General features: G+C 37.7%; 1 protein-coding gene across 1 annotated transcript in view; it reads right to left on the bottom strand.

Moving 5' to 3' along the window:
* The window catches only part of LOC108788185 (neuronal acetylcholine receptor subunit alpha-7-like), a 128,777-nt gene that overhangs the window by 53,974 nt on the left and 56,856 nt on the right, over positions 1-17,947 (bottom strand). Inside the window, exons 3-4 of the mRNA XM_018557918.1 lie at positions 13,570-13,614; positions 11,372-11,481 (exon numbers count right to left, since the gene is read on the bottom strand). Coding sequence (XP_018413420.1) covers positions 11,372-11,481; positions 13,570-13,614 — 155 coding nt within the window. The remainder of the gene's footprint in view (positions 1-11,371; positions 11,482-13,569; positions 13,615-17,947) is intronic.

The following is a 17,947-nucleotide window of genomic DNA, read 5'->3' as shown; positions in this document are numbered from 1 at the left end:
AAAAATTTTGCCCCAACCCCCCCCCCCCCCCCCCCCATTGCTGGAGCTTAACATTTTCACATATTAAAAATAGTGCCTGGCATTAGTTCTGGCTGTTAAGATGTTAGAAATGATGGAGCAATGTAAACATTAATATCCAGAAAGCATCATAAGTGTCCTTCATGATTCAAAACCCTGACTAAAATTTCCAATTTTACGCTATAAGATTTTTTTGGCTTCTGCATAATTTATTTCTAGAATCAGGAAAGGTATTGCAAAGTGACCTTTTGCCTAAATGTCTGCCTAAACAGCAGCATCAGATACTACCTTGTTAGTAATAATTCTAGATAAGACATGCTTCATTTTGCTACAGTCAAAACTACCTACAATACTTGCCTACTCAGCCAACCTCTATGTAAACTGTTCATAAACAACCCCTTTTATGTAAAGCAAAGGCTGTCTCAGTTAGCTGTAAAGGGTGACTCCATTTTTAAAATATAAAAATCTTTAAAAAATAAATATAGCATATATAATTGTCGCACAAACCATTGTGTAATTTAATGTTATTAAAAATTACCTTTCCATGTAAAACTGTAGCTGTCAAAAAAACATTAATGCAATATGGTGACCTGGAGGTGCTCCGTACAGAGGTGGTGTGCACATCGGCCACAGAAATGTCACGTCCTGCTTCTGTGATTGGCTGATTGATTTTCCCAGAAGTCTGCATTAAGATACAAGCATAATGTTTTGCATCCCTTGCAATAGGAATTTCATTTTTGGGCAGATGCTCCCTAAGGGTTATTTAATACTACAGGGATGCCGAAACTACAAGTTTCCTTTCTAAAACACAGAAAGTCCACCAGCTGACTATAATGATCCAAACCACTTCCATTCAGGAGATATTTGGAAAGGACATGCTGCAGCAAACAGCTTTTTCTTCAGAACAGAAACAGGTAGGGAACTGCAACAAAGTTGTAATGTAAACTGATCACACAGAGGGGTGTTCAGTGTAGATTTTGTGAACAAAAGTGGAATTACTCTTAAAAGGTAATCTGCCTTCCAGGGTGCAGTGCCCAGGCCTGAACAGCAGATCACCAAACCCAAACTCTGTCACTTGAAGAGAAGAGGATGTCATTCAACCTTGTGTAAGCTTTGACACTGACTGACATGGAGCTTATGCTGTTAAAAACTCCAACAGACAAATAGAGTGGCAGGGCATGACAGCAGGTGAGAAATATTTTTCTTCAAACTGAGGGGCAATCCCCACTTTGGACAGCTGTCAAGTGTCAACTGAATAATTGTTAACACTGGTAAAGACTTTCCTTATGTCCTGTTCTGGTGATAACTCAAAAAATCTGAAGCCCCCCGCGACGTTCTGTCCCAGTGCTAATGATCAGCAAGGCAAATAATAATGGTGAATCTCAGCAATGGAAACACAAGCATTAATAAACACCTGATAAAGGTTTTAACTATTGCAAACTCAGTGAAACAGTTTTGACTTTGGTTTCGCTGTAAATAACATAATAGCAACATTTACGACTAATAAATATTTATTGTTTTTAACAACCAGATGTATCCAAAGGCCGTGCCTATTCATTATTTATTTTTCCATTACAATTTTCTTATTGGCTTTAGCTACACGGGTTACACAACATTTTTAACGGGAGTCAACAGGCTTTTGCTTGCATCAGAACTTTTCTCCCACGCAAGTCAATGAAGATGCAAAAGCAGCTCAAAGCAGGTTGATGCAGCTTAGAAGGGGGAAAAATGCCAATCACAAATAGGTCAACTGCTGGTCAAATGCATCTGTCAGTGAACTCTAAATAATCTCAGAAGTGTCTCAAGCTGTATTTGCCTGTCCACACAGGCAAAAGCTCCTCAACATAGGACAAACGAATGCTTGTATTTGTTTATGTATAATTGAGGGCAGCATGATTATAGCACTGGAGTCCTGAGAGTTTGTTTCACCTGGATGCTCTGTGTATTGTATTGTGTGTTCTACTCAATCCCCCATGGGTTTCCTTTACACAGTAATCAGAAGTAAATGGTTCATCTTGTCTAGTATACGTTCTAATGCTCTCTGTTGGTAACTATTTGTCATTTCCCTTCTGTTTCCTCTTCCTGTTACTGTCTTCATTTTAGTGATAATAGTTCTCTAAAGAGAGAGATATGTTGCTTAAAGACATGCTTGCTCTCTGTTTTCTGAATGACACTGTAATGTTGGTCACATATGAGACTGCTTTTCAAACAATTAACTAAACATGTAATAGCTGCTTATAGCAAATGATTATCTGTAAATAATGTATCAATACGCATTAACATAGATTTAATTATTATCTCTTTGTTAATGTTGATAACGCAGTCATTGTAAAGTCCTGCATTGTACGTTAGGATGTAGAGGGACCACCCACAACCCAGAGCAAAGTGTAAGGTAAGAGTTACAGCTTATTCCTCTAACGCTAGACTTAACTAGCATTTAAACCTGATAATGCCGGGGTTGGGGGTGGTGGTAGTGAATGCTGCCATCCCAGAATAACTAAGGCTAGTTTCTTTCTTTTTTTTTTAAACCTGGAGATTAGCTTTAAACATTGCACATGATGGGATGAAAGTTCTTTTCCTGATAAAAAGTTCCAAGTGATTTAATGGTGGGCTGCTTACCCCAGTCCAACTCATGATTTGTTTGTGTCAGTTGGAGAGTTCCACTATGCTTTGCATGGTGTCTCCCATGTGACTGATTAAACATTCCTACTATGCACTATTCTGGATAGTTTTGAATACAGAGAGGAATTAGGCAAATAATTTAGCCTAGACAGTCGTTGGGATGGTGATTGCCATAGACATGGTTACTAGTGCTGATATCGAGGTATCCATGGTCATAATTTTAGATTGTCACTTTACAAGACAGTAATATTGTCAGATAATACGAAATGTCAATATTTCGTTATCTATAATAAGCCATGTTTTTTTTGTATTTCATTGTAAGTTCAAGATACCTACATATCATAATTAAAAAGGAGTTTTCTTTCCCAGATAAGTCATTTCATTTGTACCTCCCCATATTTCCGAAAATAATTAATAATTTGTGATGGCGCCAAATCTCATATGCATCCAAATTACAATTGCCACAAACCTTGTGCTGTGAATAATAGGCTGGAGAAATTATCTAATGTGATGTGAAAGCCATCCCGGTCATGCTGTCAACTGTCACAAGTCCCATATGATAAGCACAGTGATAATTTTATCAAACTGATTTATCGCATATATCAAGCGTGAACAAATAGATCAGCTCTGATTATCTAGTGTCACGTCATATGGGTGATCTGCCTGGAGCTGGGAAATATAAAATAAAGTATACAACCAATTTTACCAATAAATACCAGTAAATATTTTAAAGGATAAATGAAAAATTCCAGTTTGACTGATACATCTCTGTATGATACCATCCCTGTTGCTTGCTTTCCTTAACAAAACCAGCCAATGAAGTAAAGAGGTTCATTGCCAAGTAGTGAAAAACAACAGTTTGCGGAGTTAAAGATGCATATCCTGGGCAATTAAAAATTGACTGCAAAATTAAATAACACCATGTCTAAATATTCTGAAAATATAGAAATATTTGGTCAAATAATACTTCCTAATTTTAATGCTCACCTACATACCCTATGATGGTACAGATGGGGTTGATGATTTCCTGAGAACAACAAATCCCCAATAGAGAAATCCCTCTCTTTTCTATCTTCCTCTAACTTTTTTTGTAATTTTTTCCCGGGATTTTATAAAATCCACATTACATGACATACTAACACATAATAGCACCTATACAAGCTACTTTGTTTCGTTCACCCAGTATATGCAGACAAAGAATGCTAGAGATAGGGGAGTCATAATAAAGAAATTATTTGTACACAGTTGCATATGTTAAAACATAAATATGTCACTAACCTAACACTGTTTGTCAATTAAATGTAAAATATAAATGAAAAATATTTAATGCGAAATGCAGGAATCTCACAGTAAACCACTGTATTTTATTGGTTGCACCACCATCGATTGTACTATATTTTACCATTTCACCCAGAAGTGAAGTCCAGTGTACATGCAGGAGGACCTAACAGACACAAGCAAAAATACACACTACAAGTACTACAGATGGCATTTATATAAACAGCCATAATTAATACATTACCACTGAGACTGCTTTGTCAGTGGAAGGTGCCAAAATGGCAAGTAGACATGGCTATGCTGCAATAGATAAAAAGGCCTATCTTCTCTTACAAGAATCTTTGGCTGCATGACCACCTGGTCTCAGGGAATTATTTGGCTATACATGCTACTATGGTACAGATACAGTTATAGCTTCACTCTCCTTTTTTTATTTACAGGTCACTGGGGAGTTCCAACCCTAGAAGCTCAAAGGGGCTTTGTGTTAATCTTGCTGTAGCTCTCAAGTTCCTTGCAGAGAGACTCAAGGTCTCAAATTACCTCTCAGGAAGACTGGGCAGTACACGAAGAAGAACTGGGAGGGTTGGCTGTACAGAATTAGCCAATCCAAGAGGTCACTGATGGAACGGGACGGACAATTTAGAATGTGTATATTAAAAAGTATTTTATTGGTACAAAAATATCAAAAATATCAAAAAGGATAGTAGTATAAAGTCTATTCACCAACATAGGTTAAAAATACACATTCGTCTGCAGACTACAAGACACACACAGATTGGATGGAAAATCCACAATCAATTTAAAACATGATTCATCCACTATAACATAACGGGACCCAGAATAACCAATTAGGTTATTAGCCTAAGCAACGATCAATTTTGATCGTTGCTTAGGCTGACCCAGACTGCTGAGTATAATGCAACGGGATGAGACTCTGTTAATGATTCAAACTGATACTGTTATGGAGTATGTATATTCTATCAAACTCCAAATGAGCATAGTAGTAGATGATAGTATTTGAGTATAGTTCGGTCTAGTATTTTCCAAGTTCATCTGGGTGGAAATGGTGCGTTGTTCATCGAGATATTTTAGCCATGAGTAAATGGTGCTGTGGCCATCCAATCCAACAAGCAAACAGCGTCAACCTGCATCTCAATGAACGGACCATTTCCACCCAGATGAACTTGGAAAATACTAGACCGAACCAGGAGTGATTGCAACAAAGAGACAGACTCTGAAAGGCGGATAATGATGTGATCACATCTCGAAAAGGACACTTGAAAAAACAACTCATGGTCACGGATCTGGTAGATAAACTTACTATACCACCGAGGTACATCATTTTCAAAGTCCGGATCTCCGGGAGAAAAGCCTGGCAGATCCAGATTAACCAGTGCTACTTTAGTGTCCAAAGCTCTTCTATTAAGAGTATTCCCCAAAAAGAAAACAAGTGCCTACAAATAATTCTTTACTCGTATAAAATTAAGTTCCAAATGCAGGAGAAGAAAACTGCTTCTTCACAGACATTCAGTTTACATTTATTTATTTATTTTCCATAAAGCAATTCCGTAAGGAGAGCCTCAATCTTCACTACTAATGGGCATATGTCATGGAGCATATGTTTTATAAATGATTTTGAATTGCATTTGTAAATTGCTGCTGATGTTTGGAGACGCTTCTGCCACTTATTGTTGCCTAGCTGGGGGGTGGGGTTGTGTGGCCTAAACATTTGAATAGATCTCCACCCAGGTGGTCTTCCTGTGGGTGTGTCAAGGGCTGGTGGTGAGACAAAAGAGACATTTGATGTAGGGATATTCATACATCCCTACAAGTACAGATACTTTTCCAGCGCCAAGACTAGACTAGAGAAAAACTCAAAAGTTAGGTGGCAGCTGTCATTTTTAAGGAGCTACGGGGCTCCTGGGATTTCTGCATCCCTGTTTTAATGTATGATTTGTTATATATATACAGTATATATATACTGTATATACATACAGTATATTGGGATGCACTAATACCATTTTTTCCAGACCAAGTACCGATACTTGTCCAAGTACTCACAGATACAATTACTGATAAATTTTTGTTTATTGCCATGTGACAGTTTTCCTAGAACAAAACAGACTAATGATTTCAGGACAGTGGTGGCGCAACCGCTGCGACCACTGCGACCCTGGTAGTTCCCGTAAAAATGGCATGTATCGGCATTGGTATCTGAACATCCCTAATTCGATGTGCAAATTGTTTTTTAAACTGAGTTCTGGATACTACAGAATTAAAGAATGTGATATGGGATCCTCAGCTCAGTTTGTAAATCAATATGAATATTTGGGCTTGAAATTTCACCCCTGTTTGTGACAGCATAATGTAACATTCTTCTCCCAGTGAAGGGGCTAATGTCCTCCTCCCTTCAATCAGCCCTAGGTAGCAGTCCCAACACTCCCCCAAAAGGGAGTGCGCAGTCCAAGTACTCACATATTGCTGCTCTGCATTAGGCCAAGGTGAAAAAGGTTTCCTCCTCAACCTGCAGACAACCACTCAACTGCAAGCAGCAGACTTTAAATACCCCCAATAAAATAAGAAAGCCTTACAAGTGACGCTGCACAGCAACCACCTTGGAGGAAATATCACTAAAAGGGACATAAACTGGTAAAGCAAGGATGGACATCTAGCGATACCTGAGAGAATTGCAATGTTAATATTGACAAATTACTAGGTAAATAACAATGGAGCCCTAACTCCCCCACATGCTGATTATGGGCAACTATCCCACTTTTCTCTAGACTTAACATTGTACTAACCCTTCTACACCAGTCAGTGCAAGTGCAGCATATTATGTTTTTATTCAGGTAGGATCATGTGGCTATAATGTTAGTACAAAAGCAGAAGTATGACAATATTGGACATATGCATCAGGGGCCTCCATATATCTTTTCTACACTTGGAGAAGGTTGCAATGAATAAGGCAATTCTTCAACAGTTAGAAAAACAATGCCTAGAGGCCTGTAGACCTCGCTCTAGTGGAACAATGAGAGTGATTGATTAGATCTATTTATTACCAGGTGCAACTTGACCCACTGTAACCATTGCAGGTCTACCACTAGTAAACCTGGTTTTGTGAATGCCTCAATTCTGTAGAATAAATCAATAAAAAGCATACTGGAAACCTATGTTCAGCAACCATAAACAGCAGTCACTGAATTACTGAAAGAAACCTTTCACTGAATGAATAAATAAGGGTCATTAAAGGCAGATGTGAAACCTATTTGTATAATGCAACAATAACAAAAAATAATCCTACACCAGTTGCTTTGTGTATATGACGCTCTGAGGAAAAGACAATTTGCAGAAGCAGTATGTGCCCTGCTAGCATGATTTAAAATATCTGTTTTCCTATAACAACAATGATGTCTTAGACTCATATAGAAAGGATCTGACAGAGTAAAGCTGTATCTCTCTCTCTCTCTCTTAGCTGTTCTAGGTAGGAAGACAATTTATAGAAAAGCCTTGACCAAGGCTGATATGTTTCACTGGCTCTCAATGGCTAGACGGGCAGAACCAGTTGAAGAAAGACTCATACTTGCTCAGTAAAATATATCTGAGTGAAGCCTGAGACTTGGAAAACTGTTTATTTAGCTTCACTATTTATCTTCAAAACTTGTGCAAGAATAGCAGATAAATCTAACCACTCAATCATTTTAAACGTTTCTCAGATCTAATTAGATACAGTTACCTAAACAAGAAGAGTAAAATGCAGGAAAAAGACACAAAGGAGAAAGATGGGTCACAAAATAATAGAGAGAAGGTCTAAAGAAAATCAGATTAAAAAAAAAAACTATTTATGAAACTGGGGACACTCAGAGGTAATCTTTGAAAATTTGTACAAGGCTAACTGGAATCATATACCCAATCAGATGTATAGTAAATATTTATTTAACCTATATCAGGCAAAGGTTTAATGGCTGCATAGATATAGATATTTAATTGACCTATATCAGACAACGAGTTAATTACATTATAGGCCACTAACCTATTATTGCCCCCATCTAGTTTTCATTAATTAACTTCAGGATGATTAAACTACAAAAGTTGAAAAAGGAAAATTAAGGCAATAGGCGGAAAACCCAGAGTTGCCAATCAAGTCTGAGCTTTCCAATGAATCTAAGAATGTGATAGATTGCAGTGGGCAGCTACTCAATTTAAAAAAAAAAACATTTTATTGATTTTGTAATGAAAACATACAAAAGGTATAATGTTACAAAGATGCATTTGTCACAATATCAGGTATCAATTAGTATGGGCTATACATCGATTGCTTACTGGTACAGATGCATGAAACCACAATATAAAAGAGTATGGAGTGAGCCCAGGCGAGTCTAGCAGGTGAGGGTTGCCATAAGAAACCCTGAGGAGATATAGCGATATGAGCGTCAGCCCACGCAAATGCAGTAAAGCTACTCAATTTTTGCTCTTATTTTTGTAACTCAGCCCTGTAGTTCTTATCTCGCTCCTGAGTAACTGATTATAGAAAATCTGTCATTATAAAGGTCTTTGCATCTTTTGATGTATATCTTCTATAGTTTTGTATTAGTTGTCTTGCAAGTTAACTTGCACTAAATGCGTAATTATCCTTTTTATTCCCCACCATACAGCGCAGTTGTGTATTCATATTCTGAACAAGACAAAATTATTTTTATTGCCCTGAGATACAACATGTAGCTGCTGTACATTATAAATAACAAATGATATACTGTATACATAGATATATAGAAGAGATATAGAAGAGATATAAAAGTACAAAATAATTCAGTGAAGAGAACTGCCATAGCTGGTTTATAACCCGTGACAACAGAATCAACAATGCTTAAAAAAATATGTAGAAAAGCATATTATCCCATTATGTTACATTTGCATAGTGTTTGGAGGTTTTGAGGTATAATGTTTGAAGCTTTTTATGCCTTTTTTCTAGGGCTGTTACTGATTAAAAATTTCCTGTTCGATTAATTGAAATTTGTTTTAATCGATTAATTATAACGCACATACAGATCCAACTACATTGGCCTATACACATACAGCACAGCAATTAAGTAATAAAATGAACTAGGATCACACTAATCCAGCACGTTATTAATCTCACGTGCCCCACTCAATATGGCCGCCGCTTGAGTGGGGCAACTCAGAATAATAACGTGCTGGATTAGTGTGATCCTAGTTCATTTTATTACTTCATTGCTGTGCTGTATGTGTATAGGCCAATGCCAGGGATCCCAACCTGAAATAAGCAATTTCAGGGAGGTGTCCCTCTCATTTCAGGGAGGTGCCCTCTCCCCCCCATCCGCGGAGGGGGGGTTAGGGGGGGCTGGGAGAGAGCAGCCCCCTGAAATGATGGCAGATAGCACAGGAAGCTATAGCTTCTTTGCTATCTGCAGACTTCTTTTTTTTTTTTTAGTATTCTGCCAGTTGCAGTTGTCAGAATAATAAAAAAAAAGGCATAAGAATGCATAGCTAGATTCCTATTGGCTATTTCACTTTGCAATAGCCTATAGCAAACTAGCTATTGCACCCGCCCCCTGCTGCTTTCAATCACCAGAAGAGGACCTGATAGAAAAATTCAGGTCCCCCTCTGCTGATTGACAGCAGCAGTGGGCGGGTGCATTAGCTAGTTTGCTATTGGCTATTGCAAAGTGCAATAGCCAATAGGAATCTACCTATGCAATTGTATGCCTTTTTTTTCTTTTCTGACTGACGGTCAGGCCGCGGCTCCCGATGTCAGAAAAGAAAAAAACAACGATCGCAGGGAAAGGTTTAATCTGCTCGATTGAGCAGAATAAAGCTTTCCGGTAAAAAGTGTTTCTCTCCCGGCCGGGATTTGTACTCACTGGCCCAAGCAGCTTCATCGGGTAACGAAGGGAAGGGGGAGGAGTCCAGTGACGTCACCGGATCTCCGACGGAAGACCCGGAAGCCGGCAGCGAGGTGAGTACGGATCAAAAGAACTTTGATCCATCAAAATAATTTTGATCGATCAAAAAATTTTACAATTAATCGAGGGATCAATCGTTAATTTCCGCAGCCCTAGTTTTTTCTATTGGGTAGTTTAGAATAGGTTTCTGTATGATTGTAGCTGGCTTTTCTTCATGAGGGTTTTTCTTCATTCTGGTTTTGTTTTGAGCTTTCTGAGGTTACTATGCAATAATAATCTACAGGTTTATAATTGTATCTATGGTGTCTTTTTGGTTATGTGAAATAATAAGATGTCTGAAGGACTGCAATTCACCTCATTTAGTAAAATGGGCCTTTTGGGGCTCTTTAGAAGATCGTTTGCAGAGCCTGGACACAGGCTACCCTGCACTGTCTGACAGCATTTACAGAACGAAATGAGGTCCCAACACCCTCGCTCACTGACTAGATGCAATGGTACTCCTGCTAAATTTACCAACCACTGTGATTCATTATTGTAGAATCTAATAAAGGAGCATAATACTTTGATCTCACAAGTGGCAGGGGATCCCACCCTATAGTCTCCTAGTTTCCCTGTTAGTCAATAAAAGCAGGATTCCCAATAGGTCTGGTCATTGAGACTGGGCAAACAAACTTGACCATTCTTTAAATTGTTCTAGAAAACACATTAATAATGGGTCTAAAGAACCCTGTTTTCAGTTTAACAATGAACAGATCAGTTCACTCAGGCAGATTACAATGAGACTTCTGATTTGGATAAACAAATCGACTCATCACTGCATTCATTTATCTTTTATGTATATAGCTGAACTGATCTTGCCATTAAAATTACCAGCTCTGTTTTCTGTTTCCCATGCAAAAGGTATGCAGCAACAATAAATATATATTGTATATATATACCTATATACAGTATATATCAGTTGACTGTTGGGCTGCATATCTGATGTGCGGCCCAACAAGCAAATTAAAGTGCATTTTCACTTTTGCAGCTAAATTGAAATAAAGCTATAGGCATATGTGAAACCTATTACGCTGCTCAACCACCAAATGGGAGATTGTTATTTTCAGGGGCAATCCATTGGTGAGCCATTGGTGATGAGAGGTATCCACAGGGGTTCAATGCAGGGGCACTGCTAGTTTGGGCATTAGCACATGGACACTCTCAGGTACAATGTGCTGCTGACCCAAGGATAGTGATAATTTCCAGGGACGCTGTCTTGCTGAATGGGAAAATGTAGAAGAGAAAAAAGTTGTAGAAAAAAGTTGTAGAAAAAATATTGTTTAAGTGCTTTTACCATTCCATAATGGGCACACTTTCACTATTGTCATAACTGATTTCCGTTTGTACAAAAATCTCATAACACATAAAGCTACAAATATATGTAACATGTTACAGAAACCTATGCAATACTTCATATATTGTGCCCTGCAAGGAATGGGTGCATATTCCCAAAATCTGAAGATACTATATTACAAAAGTGTCATGTACTTTACCTGTTGTATAACAGTATGTCAGGAACCCATATCTGATCAGATGGAAAACGAAGGGTTTGGACTCCAGGGTATTCAGATTGGTCCCACGTCAAGTAGACGTCATTCCAGTACTGGTAACAAAAAAAGTGTTTTAAGCATAAAAAAACCCATCACATTTGCTGTGTTCTAATAATTATTGTTATAATGAAATATGGCAGTGCAATCATTACCATCAATTACTCTATATTATTTTTGTGGCTAAAATCTATCAAATTGATTTTAAAAAGAGAAGACTTTCTTTATAATCATACTGGGAGGTCTCAAAAAAGGCAAAAAATTAGTTGAGCCTTTACCTATAAACTCCAGATGAATCAAAGTGCCTGAAAGAAGAATAGTCTGTGTTGCCTCTAGCAGTGAATCATACTCATGTTTCCAGGACAGGTTAGAAAATGAAAACAAGAAACTGATTTATTACTTTGGGCAACATGAACAGTTTTTTCTTCAAACGTTGTATTTATAAAGCAGTATAAGATTTATTCACAGAACATTGGTCACTTTTTCACTTACTACCAGTCTGGTTTTCCTTTCATTTTATGAAACAGTTACACAAGAATTTTGATTGGTTGCGACAGTCAAGAACTCTTTTCTTCTCCTTTTCTGTTCTTTTATGATTCAGCCTTTTAACAATGGAATAAGCAATGTCATGCGCACATTGACCTATAAATTGTGTAATTATTCAATAATAAACATCTTCCCCCATTTGCACTTTGTCGTTCTTGTGTGTTAGGTTAAGACAGCCTATTTATTTGGAATGGACTGCCAATAAACAAGAACGGGCAAAAAATGGACAGAATTTTTTTCCAACACAGTGCACTACAATGCTCAGTATTGTGTTACCGTGCATTGTGGTCCGCTGCAAAGCCTATGGAAAAGTATGAATTGTCCCTTAAACAATAAACTGCTATTTTAAGAAGCTGCTAGTAACAGTTGCTAGTAATACCATTAATAGTGGGAGGAGGGCTGTTGGGGAGCAGTGGCAGGGGGAAAGGAGTTGGACAAAAGAGATGCAACTAAAGATTTACCACAATACACTTTATTTGAAAGTCACATCCATTAGCACTTTGCAGTGCCATTCATTGTAAATGGCACCCCAATAAATCAACTGAAAGCACCTCTGGTGCATTTGAATGAGGTGCCTAATGCAGCGGGCATTAATGCATTACATAACATGCCTTAATGCACATGTATTTCTGCAACATCTGAGTTCAGGATCACCCTGAATCATCATTTGTGTCCCTCCTCCAAGCAACCCCAAACCCTATAAAAAAATTAATATTATATATATATTATATATATATATATATTTCCAGCTGTGGTGGTGACATCACAGGTCTTCTTCACCCTCTTCTTCCTCCACAGGCATGCAGATCCTGAATTCTGCAGGTGCCATTGATCCCTGCAGCATTTAGCATTTTCTTGTGAGTTCAGTGTGGGGGGCAGGCCCATAACAAACCAGTTTTCCAGAACGTGGGGTTAAATGCTGCTGCGCTTCATTCAACCCTGAAGAGGAGTGATGCTGGATGATTGATCTGGTTAGTCTGTGGGGTACAATGCTGGAGATGAGGTGGGTATAGCAGCAATAAACTACTACTACCCAATATCATTTTTTATTCTTGGCCCAAGCTGGATTTTGCCTCTAAGAGTCCACTAACTAAGCTAAGGTGAGTGTGAATAAGAAGGCAGAGGTATGATCAAGGGCAGAGTGTTTTGTACCTGGTGCAGTGGCAATGTTGGAGAGTCCAACAGTACAAATACCTAACAGTTCACAACTTCTTTCTTATAAGCATACTTATAACAACAACAAAGCTGTAAACCCTAAATGTGAGTATCAAATATAGAAACTTTTTTTCTGTCATTTAACAATTAAAAAGAGCCCCAAACTACGAGACTGCATGAGTTCCATCTCACGTGTTTGGCTACGATTAGAGTATGCAGGTACTGAAGAACAAGTGCTCAGAATTCCTGAGCGGTGCAGCCTAATTCTTCCTCACAGAAGCAACTCAGTTTGGTAATAAAATGAATAGCATCATTTTAATTATTTTATGCAAAGTACTTTAATGGAATCAACTTTATTGAGATTTGTGCTGCAATTTCATCATTCATTAGTGTAATAAAACTCTGCTCTGATGACATAAATTACAGTAAATATCTGTACTTACTATCTGAAGCCAGGCATTTGTAACCAAGACTTGATTCTTTTCATCCTAGGAGAATAAAATACATTCAGAAGATTAGTCAATGTTTATAACTGGTATTTATAGCCATCTTTGGTATTTTTGTTTTTAAGCACCAGTGTGTTGGGGTGTTAGCAGCATACTCTAAAACAGGGGTTCTTAAAGGAAACCAGTCATGAAAGAAATATAAGGGCTGTCATAGTGACCTGCAAGGAAACCAGTCATGAAAGAAACATGAGACTTTTTCCCAGCTACGTGATCTTTAGGTGTATTCCAGGTAAGTGACTTGCATAGCACTGAATACAGTGGTGAAGGATAACAGACAGGCAACTTCCCAGAAGAATGTAAACAATAGCAGTCCACATGTGTTTTTCCCTAAAAAGGTGTTCTTAACCTTTCAAAAACTCTATGTTCTAGAAAAAAAATTACTAAAAAGAAAATGATCCTTTAAAGACCAATTACACAAGTAAAACATAAGAATGTTGCCCTAGAACTATATTTAGGTAAGCAAAACCAAAGTAGTCTTTGAGAAGTTTGAGAAGTGGAACAGTCTAACCGTTTATTGGGTGTAGGAAAGGGTTAGGTACATTGCAGTTGTTTTTGGTTGTCTCTGTCCTCATTAGATAGATTTATTCACACTTACTGGCACCCTGACAGTAAAACAAGAAATCTATTCAAAGGAGAAGCATTAGTTTCTATCCACTGGAGAGGCCCAGACTGGGAGACCACCCAGGCAGGGATACACAGAGCAAGAACCCTGAATGAGGTTCCAACCTTAGCCCAATTCATTTAAAAAAAAGTTTTTGGTGCAGTTCCATTTAAAAGTACAGTACATCTGTTGCGTAACTGTCATGCTGATCCTCTTGCTTTAATACAAAACAAGAACAAGTATGCAAATATAAATTTATAACTTTACCCTGACTCTTCTAATCTTCTTACTTGCTCCATGTCAGGGGCTCAGAAATTGATCAAGCCAGTTGGCCAGCATAAAAGCCAGGCAAGAAGCATTTCTAAGAGGTCAGCACTGGCAGTCACTATATTTCCCGAACCTCAGGTTTTTCTTATATACATTATATAGGATAATCTATTAGAAAACACTATTTTAGAATATGTTAATTAAAATATATTAAAGGTTATGCAAAGGCAAATCTTTATTTGATAGTGTAGGAAATGTTTTTAATTATGGTTTGTATCCACATTGGGAAGATTCATCCCTCTATTTGTCCTAGTAGTCATGGTCCACAATACAGAAAGAATGGGGAAATCCTAAATGTTATCCTAAGTGTTATCATGAAAGCTAAACGGTGATGGGAAATCTTCTACTGGACAAATGTTCTGTGAAAACTGTCTAAAATGGAAATTCATCTCACTTCCTGTTGCATCTCCAGGACAGAAAATGAAGGGAGAAACTCTCCAGCAGGACACAGATAGGGATTTTTACCTTTCCTTACGCTATCCAAAACAAAAAAAGTTTTGCTTTACCTTTATATCTTCTGATTAAGATATTGTAGAATAGTGTTTTCTAGCTTTGGATGTACATACTCTTTAAGTAAAACAATATGAGTTTATAGTAAACCTGGCTATGTACATTGAAGCATTTACTGTATATATTACGAACAAACATTAAAACATTTTCACTGAACACAATCTCACCTCTCTAGCTATAGGCATTGTGGAGACATTCATCTTTACAATTCACAACAGAGGCAAAGAAATCTCAATTATTTTCCACAAAGAGCAGCATGTTTGTAGCCTGCCAGATCCCCTGCCAGATGTAGAACATGGAGCAGATGCTTGTAAGTTGTTAGGAACTGACTTAAACCTCACTTCAGAGTCTTCATAGTTACATAGTATTTGAGGTTGAATAAAGACATTAGTCCATCAAGTCCAACCTATTAGGATCTCATTCTAGGAGTACCTGTTCCCCTGTATATTACGGTCCCTTAAGAAATCGTCCAAAAGTTTCTTGAACAATTCCACATTATTTGCTGAAATCACCGCCTGTGGCAGTGAGTTCCAGACCCTAACTGATCTTACTGTGAAGAACCCCCTTTGCCCCTTGTGCTGGAATTTTATTTTCACCAATTTTACTTCATTGTGGTCTTTAAGTATCTTTGAAAATGAATTACTTGACAGTGCATGCAGCTAGAGAAGTCAGTAATACGTTGTTCTATGGTTCTTTAACTGCTTGTAGAATATGTTAAAATATAGATGGCAAAAGTCTGGGAACAAGTGCACTTAAAACACTGGTGTACTTGACCTAGTAAAAAGTAGCAAGTCTATAGCATATACAATCTAGTAGATATAATACTGTAGATGACTGCAGATTCCATCCATATCCCATGCAAATAATTATATTATTGGGTTTTAACTGCGAAAATTTGTTGGACTGCTGTGAATGAGAAAATGTATTTTGCAGAAATGTGGCAAACAATAAGGATGGCCAAAGAAAGGCAGATGTCTATCAAGTCTATTCAAGTCTATCCACCAGCCCATACTTGAACCAGTCATCTTGATGTTGGGGCCTGTGGTTTTCTTCTCTGTGACTCAACTGATATGTGATAGCTAAAGATGAGCGAATGTGCTTTGGTTCTTTCATTAGGGAATCAGGGTGACACCATTGGAGGGGTGACACCAAAATGACTAACAGTCACCCCCCTCTGAAAAGTCGGACACATACCTTATCCCGCCGGGTGACTGTCCCCTACTCTCTCTGCCGGCGTCCATCACCAAGATGGCCGCCGGCAGGTATCAGAATACTGCCGCGCGTGCGCGATGATTATGGCAGGGATTATGAGTTCTGGAAGTCCTGACAGGGATTCTCTGAGTACCATTTGAAATCCTAGCATACATTCTGGAATCCTGCCATAGATTCTGGAAGTCCTGGCAGAAATTCTGAGAGCAGGAGCTCTACAAATCTCATTAAGGATTCTGCAAGTACAGTAACACTGCCTCATCTCTCCCTATTGTTGGCTAACCAATCTGCATACATTCTGTCCAACCACCAAAAAATATTTGTGACTATTGTCTCAGATAATAAACTTTAATTTGATTGAAATATAAAATATACCTTGTCTATTTCTATTTGCTATTCAAGTGCTTACAAACTGACCTGACACTAGCCAATTTCTACCAAACACAAACCCGTGGTCTATATTTTAAATACATTTAAAATAATTGAATATACCGTGATGGGAAGGCGTTCAGGGAATGTGTGATTGTGGTTTTGAAGTATTTATGTGCACTCTGTTTTTTTATTAAACTTTTAGGACAAAGATGAACTATACTATTAAATTGTTTTGTCACTGGTCAATTTGTATCAAGCTGAGGGCCTTAACTATATTTTTAAAAAAAAACATTTTCCTATAGCTTTTAGATATGTCATGCCTGTTATTTCCACTGGCCAATATAGGGCTAGTACCACTTGTTATAAAAACCAGGTGTCACAGCAAAAAATCTAAAAAATGCTTTTTTGTTGTTGAAATTAATGAGATTGGTTTTAGGGTGCTGCTGCTCTATAATATTAATGACACATTTAAATATGTGATGTCAGAATACAGTGTTGCTGTCACTGTTCTCAAAAACTGTACATTTCTGTAACACCACATACACCTTTAAGGCATGTCACAAACATGTAATTCAAAGGACTGCTGTTTTTTTCATGTCGCCCTCGAAGTTGAATTAAAAGTACCCTCTCCCACTTTACAGTATTTAAAAACTTTTTGGCTTTTTATTTAAATGGCCTCCAATGGCAGTGCTCAACTGCCCATGTACTTCCCCATGTGAAAAAAAATTAAACTGAAAACACAGTGGAAGTGTTATAATTTGTCCCAACCCCTGTCACTTATTCTGGCCAGCTTAGCCTGTATGTGCAGAAAAAAATGCACAATAATAAAATTATATACTGAATATTGTTTTTACATTTATCAACAGCGCGCAGAAAGAATACCTTATATTTTGCAATAGTGGTCCTTCAAAGCATTGAATTATGTAGCAAATACATTCCTGTTCCATATTCACTTCAAGAACAGTGAAACACTTATAATTGCCAATTTAAAAAATCATTGCCATTGTGATCCTGGAACAAATGAACAAATGAAGACTCATTTGTAGATTTAAAAAAAGCACATAACACACTTACACTATTAAGCACATAATTATAATACCCTCTAATTTTACTGATATGCTTGAATGATTAGTTATAAATTATATATTTGTTAATATTCTTGTCAAAATTGTCAAAAATATTCTTGTGTTAATATTTTTGACACATAGGGGTCTATTCACAAAGCTGCCGAAGGATCTGGCCGTAGCTTCGGCCGATCCTTCAGCTAGCTTCGGCCCCAGGACCCCTTCGGTTCTA

This window comes from Nanorana parkeri, unplaced genomic scaffold, assembly GCF_000935625.1.
Source record: "Nanorana parkeri isolate BGI_ZX_2015 unplaced genomic scaffold, ASM93562v1 scaffold310, whole genome shotgun sequence".
NCBI classification, from domain to species: Eukaryota; Metazoa; Chordata; class Amphibia; order Anura; family Dicroglossidae; genus Nanorana; species Nanorana parkeri.
The sequence above is the reverse complement of the archived record's forward strand: the minus strand, read 5'-3'. Positions and strand labels throughout refer to the sequence as shown.